The following is a 7,945-nucleotide window of genomic DNA, read 5'->3' on the forward strand; positions in this document are numbered from 1 at the left end:
GATGAAGCTTCTCTTTGTTGGAAGTTGTTGTTGCTTTGGTTGCCAAATTGAAAGGACCTCCCATGGCCTTGATTTTGGTTCCTTTGAAACTTGGAATTTTGGCCTTTTAAATAGTTGAGTTGCCCATTTTGAAAACTCTTGGATTTGCCACCGCCCCAACTAAGAAGATGGTTGTCTCTAGATCCAATGTTGTATGAATTACCACTTTGGTCATAGTTTTAGTAACCACCTCTGGATGGGTTTCTAGAGTTGTAGTTACCATGCCCCATTGCACTCACATTTTCAACTTCAATTCCTTCTTCTATCATAATGGGACAAGTCTCTATGGGGTGAGGTCCTTGACAAAAACCACACTCAATTTGAGGTCCTTGACCTCCTCCACCATCTTGATTTTTGTTTACCAAACTAGCTACAAATTGTTTGAGATGACTCACATCATTCTCAAGTTTTTGGGTGGGGGAGAATGAAGCCCCCACTGAAGAAAAATTCATTGATCCACCATCTTGTTTCCTCCCATAGTTTCTTGTGCTAGAGGCTAGCCTCTCAATGATGTCATTGGAATCCGCCACGGAGTAATTATCCACTCCTCCACCGGTAGATGCATTTACTAGTCTTTGGTCTTGTTGAGTCAAAGCTTGGCAAAAGTTTACTAACAAATCATCCCCACTCAAACCATGATAAGGACATTGAGCCACTAATTGTTTGAACCTCTCCCAATAATCATAAAGTGTCTCATCAACTTCTTGTTCAACGGTGGTTATGGCCTTCTTTGCATGGTTATGCCTTGAATCCGGATAAAATTTCTCAAGAAAAGTCGCCTTCATATCCTTCCAAGTGGCAATGGAGTTTGACGGAAAGTAAAACAACCAATCTTTAGCCGCGTCTTGTAGAGAAAATGGGAAAGCCCTAAGCTTGAATTGGTCTTCCGTGACCCCATTTGGTACGGCCCCCTCACACATCATGTGAAACTCCGAGAGATGATGGTTTGGGTCATTACCGGCATGACCATAAAATTTGGAAAGATTGTGGATAAAGAATTCCTTTAATTCGAAGTTTGCATTTGCTCCCATGGGTGGATAAGCAATACAAAGAGGTTGCTCATCATAATTCCTTGCTCTCAAATGTCTAATGGTCCTTGTATCATTTGCCATTGTTGGTGGAAACCGAACTTCTAAGGGTGAAACGTAGATAGGTTTCGGCTCCGGTCTCTCCTCACTATCCTCCCTTCTTCTTTGAGGTCCTTGGTAGAATAGGTTAGTGAATAACCAATCTAAAGCACTTCTAGGGCTTGGGTTAATCTCTTGATCAAGAGAGCCTTCTTGATTATTAGGTATAAACCTCACACTAAACAAGAAGCATTAGAACTACCACTTAATTGACACAACTAAAAGTAAGGCAAAGAAGGATTAATTATGCAAAATACAAAATTTAAGTCTTAGCTTTGTTGCCCTTCCCCGGCAACGGCGCCAAAATTTGATAGAATAAAAACCGGGGGTTGTTAAATCCACTAATTAACCTATCGAGCTAACAATTTATAATCTTAACTTGACTCTACTAACTTCTAGTTAAAACGATAGTAAAGTGGAAGTAAGGGTCGAACCCAAAAGAAGGACCTTTAGCCAAGACTCAATTTTTAGACTACTAACAAACTATTAAACCAACACTAATGACTAATTAAGACTCCACAATTAACAGTAATCACAAACTATGAATATAGACAATGGACAACATGTAGAAAACATAAAAGGAGAGGAAATAGGTTGAGAGTAACATTAGAACACTAAAGATGTCAACTTTTACTATTTTGACAATAACACAAACAAGTAGAGTGCAAGAAATCAATATGTGAAGGAAACTTGGTGCAACAAACACTTTGTAACCACCCTTTCTTAAGTAAAACTCTATTCTCCCTTTCAATTTACTTACCCACTAATATATCCACAAGAAATTGGTGGTCTCAATTAAACCATGTATGACAACCCTTCTTAGAATTCAACATCACATATTAAACCATGCATGATGTGTAAACAAGAGCATTGAGAGCATAACCAAGTGAGTAAACCTAGGGTATATCACAAACAAGATTAAACCACACAAGTTATGAAGTACATGTATTCCTCTCTTATAAAGATATGATCTTTAAACCAATCTCACAAGATTATAAGTTGCTTCAAACAATACTATGAAATTTATACCAACTTTGTAGAATTTGCAGTAGTCAAATGAAATAGATGGAAGGATGTCTTCAATTCTCACAACAATTCATTCAACATAATCATTAAACACAAGAGGAAAACAATAAGTAAATAGATAAGGGATTAGAGAGTCATTACATAGATTAAAGGTAGCACCTTGGATGAATTACACCAAGTATTGGAGAAGATTAGCTTCTCATAGTCAAATTACAACCAAAGTTTTGAGGAAAGATTTGCATAAAAATGGAAATGATTAAGTCTAATTACTACAAGATTAAGTTCAAAAGCATGAGATTTGATGGTCTCAAAAGCTTGCACTTATCTCTAGGGTAAACACAGAGTTGGGCCTCCAATTAAACGTAAGACAGAAATTAGAAGACGTGGCAGCTAGAGTGGCCGCAGGCTGTGGTGGACACCGCAAGCTCCAGTGACTGCAGCAGGCTGCGGTGGAGGTCTGATTGTGAGCTTTTGGATTTGTCTTCCTTTAGTCTATATTCCATGGCTTGTGATTTCCCTAGGACTTGGCTCCTCGTGTTTCTTGACTTGGCTTGGGAGGTCGGGCTTGACCCGACTTTCATTTTGTTGACCGGTCGGCTTTGACATGGTTGACATTGAGTTGACTTGGTTTGAACTTCAAACCATTGCATACCATGGAACTACAACCGACTCAAACAAGCATCACAAGAGGCGATGGATGCATAAAACACTCAAAAAGCAAACTCCATATATGACCCGAAACTTATTTAATTTATTGTTAAACTACTCCGCTTGGCTACTTTATTCGACTAAAAACACTTAGTTGACTCGACATTATTTGAGACTATCCCTGTACAATAGCAAAAGCGTCAAGATTGTGCTGAAGAAAAGGATGATGAGGTTGATTGATAATATGCATAATTAACAATCTACTATGGAATCTCCTCCAGCCCTTTTGTGTAAACCCTTTCTTGTAAACAAACTAGTGCATGTTTATAGCCTTAGCAAGTCGATTCAGCTAGGCGTACTTATATTTGTGAACATAATCAGTTTATATTTGTAAACGTAGTCAATTTAGGCAAAGAGCAAAACATTTCTATGCCTTGTAGTTCATCCCCTTGTGTGTTTCAAATTATTAGGTACTGCTCTTTTTAATGGGCAAGCACTGCGAATTATTCAGTTACAACGACAAAGAGTGGCAATAGAAATACTTAAATAGCCTGAAGAGTTACACTGCCACAGTTCTAAGTTCCAAATACATGAAATTGCATTCCGCTCCCAAATATACAAAGTAACATTCCCAAAAAAACATTTTCTATGCCTTTGAACTGAGGGTATATATTTTGGTTGTTTTAAGAGTTGAACAATTACAACGATTCACCGTAAATTTGTTTATTCAGTTAAGATCACTTGATAAGTTGATAGGCCACCGATTTCTCTTTCCATAATTTTGTAGAGTTGAACCTTATAGAAACTGTTTCAGCATTTCCGAGCATTAAATCGAAAGCATCAAAATTCACATCTAACTTTCGTGCTATTACAGGATCGTTTATGAACAATGTAATATACGTCTTTGTGATTGGCTTTTTTAAAACGAAATCTGAAGGTACAACAACCTGTTATGAGGTATTTCCTCGTTATGATGGCCAATACTCAAATACTATCAGGGCCAAAAAAAAATGCGTCTAGTCAGGAACTCAAGCAGTAAAGCACAAAGTCGGCTTATCTTTAGAAAGCATTGTCCTTCCATGCTTTGCAGGGCGCTAAAGATCAAATGATCTGAAAACAAACTAAGCGGCCATACAACAACAACAACAACAACAACAACATCAGAGCCTTAATCCCAAAATGATTTGGGGTCGGCTGACATGAATCATCCTTTCGAACCGTCCATGGGTGAACGCACGCCTCAAAATGCGAATAAAAAAGGGAAGATGAAAAACAAAAAGGGAGAACGAAAATGTAATGGAAAGTCAAGGTGAACTTAGAGGTTTTAAAATCGAATTCCGTCTTTCTTTTATAAAAACTTAAAATTTAAATCGAGAGAAAAGATTAAAGCGATTTTTTAAAAACCGAAATAGAGTTAAGGATCCGGAATGAACCAGGTAAAAACTATAAGAAAGTGGTTGTTGAAAAAGTGTGTAATAAATGAGAGAAAAATAAATAAATTAATTTCTTTAAATTAAATAAATAAAAAAAACACTAAATCTGTCAAAAACATCAAATACTAAAAATCTACATGTATCCTTTCCCTCCATTGTGCCCTCTCCGTCACCATACTCTCCTCAAGCCCCAGAACTCTCATATCGTGCTCTATCACTCTCAACTATGTCTGTCTCGGTCTTCCTCTGCCTCTAAGGACCTTTTCTGTTCTCCAAGTCTCCACCTCCTAATCAAAAGGCCCATAGGTCTCCTTCTCACATGACCAAACCATCTTAATCGGTTTTCCATCATCTTGTCCTCTATTGGCGCCACTTTTACCTTTTCCCTAATCACCTCATTCCTTAACCGATCTTTCCTTGTATGTCCGCACATCCACCTCAACATGCGCATCTCCGCCACACTCATCTTTTGAATGTGACAATGTTTCACGGCCCAACACTCGGAGCCGTAAAGTAGGGCAGGCCTAATTGCCGTGCGATAAAATTTTCCCTTTAATCTTTGGGGCATATCTTTATCGCATAGAAACCCTGAAGCACTCTTCCATTTCAACCATCCCGCTTTAATTCTGTGAGCCACATCTCCGTCTAACTCCCCATCTTTTTGAATAATAGATCCTAGATATCTGAAGAAATCCGAACCCTCAACAACATTCCCATCGAAAATAATACTCCCCGCCTCTGTCGATCTCAACCCCGCCACCTTAGTGAACTCACACCTCAAATACTCGGTCTTACTCCCGCTCACCTGAACCCACGAGTCTCTAAAGTCTGCCTCCACAATTTCAACTTTCTCTCCACTCCTCTTTTGTCTCATCAATCAACACAATATCATCAAAGAAACATCATACACCAAGGGATGTCGTCCTGAATATCCCTTGTCAACTCATCCATAACTATAGCAAAGAGAAAAGGACTAAGTGCGGAACCTTGATGCACCCCGATGGTAATAGGAAATTCTTCCGTTCTCCCAACATTAGTGCGAACACTTGCACTAGCCCCCTCATACATGTCCTTTATGAGGTCAATATATTTTCGCGACACACCCTTTCTCGCCAAAGCCCACCAAAGTACTTCTCTTGGTACCCTATCATATGCCTTTTCCAAGTCAATAAAAACCATATGCAAATCCTTCTTCTTGTCCCGATGGTATTCCATCAACTGTCTCATGATAAAAATCGCATCCATAGTCGATCTCCCGGGCATAAATCCAAATTGGTTTTCCGAGATGTCTACATATCTCCTAAGCCTTTGCTCGATTACCCGCTCCCATAACTTCATTGTATGACTCATAAGTTTAATTCCCCGATAATTGGAACACTCTTGGACATCACCTTTGTTCTTGTACAAAGGGACTAGAGTGCTTTTCCTCCAAGCCGATGGCATCTTGTTTCCCCTCCAAATCTTGTTGAAGAGCATGGTTACCCATTCAATCCCTTTCTCCCCGAAGCACCTCCAAACTTCTATGGGTATACCATCCGGTCCCTCTGCTTTCTTTGACCCCATCTTCCTTAACGCCTTTCTAACTTCACTCTTTTGTATTCTACGCACAAATTCCCGATTAACCATGCTTGGTGTTACCTCTACATCCCCAAAACCTTGTTCCTGATGTCCATTGAATAAATTATCAAAGTAAGAACACCCTCTAGCCTTTATCTCGTTATCCTGAACCAGAACCTTGTCGTCCATATCTTTCACACACCTAACTCTCCCAATATCTCTCGTCTTTCGGTCTCTTATGCGGGCCAGTTTATAGATATCCTTCTCTCCTTCTCTCGTGTCCAACCTGGCATACACTTCTTGGTTAACTTTTGCCCTCGCATCCCGTATGGCCTTTTTAACGGCTCGTCTAGCCTCCTTGTACTTTTCAAAGTTCTCATCACTCATGCATTTCCCCAGAACCTTATAGCATTCACGTTTAGTCTTTATCGCTTGTCTCACTACATCGTTCCACCAAGATGTGTCCTTACTTGATGGTCTATTCCCTTTAGACTCCCCTAACACCTCCCTCGCCAAATCCTTTACAACAAGCTCCAGTTTATCCCACGTTGCATCAATGTCTTTCTCCTCGCAATCCGACCAAATATCGCTACTTCCAACCTTATCCAAAAACGCTTGTTGATTTCCCCCTTGTAGCTTCCACCACTTGATCCGTGCCTCACCGATTATCTTTCTCTTCCTCAAGTCTCTCTTACCCCGAAAATAAAGAACCACTAGTCTATGTTGTGTTGCGGCACTTTCCCCGGGTATGACCTTGCAATCGGTGTACTCTTTCCTCCACACATTCCTTACCAAAAGGAAGTCAATTTGACTAGCATTACCTCCACTTCTATAAGTCACCAAATGAGAATGTCTTTTCTCGAACCAAGTGTTTATTATACCCAAGTCATAAGCCAAAGCAAAATCCAATATGTCACTTCCAGCTTCATTTCTCTCCCCGAACCCAAAACCCCCATGAATGTTCTCAAAGCCAACTCGACTAGTACCCACATGCCCATTGAGGTCACCACCAATGATCAATTTCTCTCCAATAGGGACTCGTTCTACAACCTCTTCTAAATCTTCCCAGAAGGCTCGTCGAAAAGAAGCATCCAAACCTACTTGAGGTGCGTAAGCACTTATAACTGTCACCACCTCATCCCCGACTACAAGCTTAATACTCATAATCCTATCACTCTTTCTCGATACTTCTACTACATCATCAATGTAATCTTTATCAATGACAATACCCACTCCATTACGACTTTTGTCTTTACCCATGTACCAAAGCTTATAACCCCAAGGCGCTATCACCCTTGCTTTATCTCCGACCCACTTTGTCTCTTGTAGACACATTATATGCACTCTCCTCCTTTTCATAACTTCCCCTACCTCAGCTAATCTCCCTGTCAAAGAGCCAACATTCCACGTACCAAACCGTAACCTACTACCCTTCCTAAAGTCATGTCCTGATTTCTTTACCCGCTCTTGACCATGCTTCCTAGATCCAAACCTATTTGACACCACACCCATACTTCGAGGTGGCGCGCCACTTTTGGGCGACGACCTAACAACCCTTGCATATTTTTCACTACACCCGGGTCTAGAAGATGTAGCGCACCCTTGCCTATTTGACACCACCCCCAGATGTAAAGATGGCGCGTCGCTTCCGGGCGACGACCTAGCAACCCTCACATTCTTTTCACTACACCCGGGTCTAAGAAGTGCAGCGTGTCGCTTCTGAGGAGATGCCCCAACGATGTTCAAATTCCGATTCATGTCCATAAAATGTGAATAAGTTTTTATGCTGGCTGCCACAGACCTACCGCAACCCTCCTCCTTTATCCGGGCTTGGGACCGGCAGCGAATGCCCGAAAACACTCACAGGCGGAGTTACTAAGCGGCCATACATAACTACAAAATGAACAAAGCTGGGGAGAGGCTGCAGCTTCCACTTAAGTTGAAGCAACTCCCATTTGGTACTTTCGCAAAAGCCTGCACCTGAAACCATCGCAAATTTTAGGCTCCATTCAGGGCTGATACTCCTACTGCTACTGATATATAACCAGTATGAAGTAAGTTGTTTAGCGTGTCGCTATTAAAGGCACAAGACTTCTTTTCTTTTTGTTTGGGGTC

At 40.7% G+C, this 7,945-nt stretch overlaps 1 protein-coding gene across 1 annotated transcript; it reads right to left on the reverse strand.

The window, feature by feature from the left end:
* Positions 1 to 218: 218 nt before the first annotated feature.
* Positions 219 to 1,151, reverse strand: LOC141627796 (uncharacterized). The gene has a single exon (XM_074441016.1). It carries the CDS (start codon positions 1,149 to 1,151, stop codon positions 219 to 221), a length of 933 nt encoding a protein of 310 aa, XP_074297117.1.
* Positions 1,152 to 7,945: the final 6,794 nt, after the last annotated feature.

This window comes from Silene latifolia, chromosome Y (assembly GCF_048544455.1).
Source record: "Silene latifolia isolate original U9 population chromosome Y, ASM4854445v1, whole genome shotgun sequence".
Lineage (NCBI taxonomy): Eukaryota > Viridiplantae > Streptophyta > Magnoliopsida > Caryophyllales > Caryophyllaceae > Silene > Silene latifolia.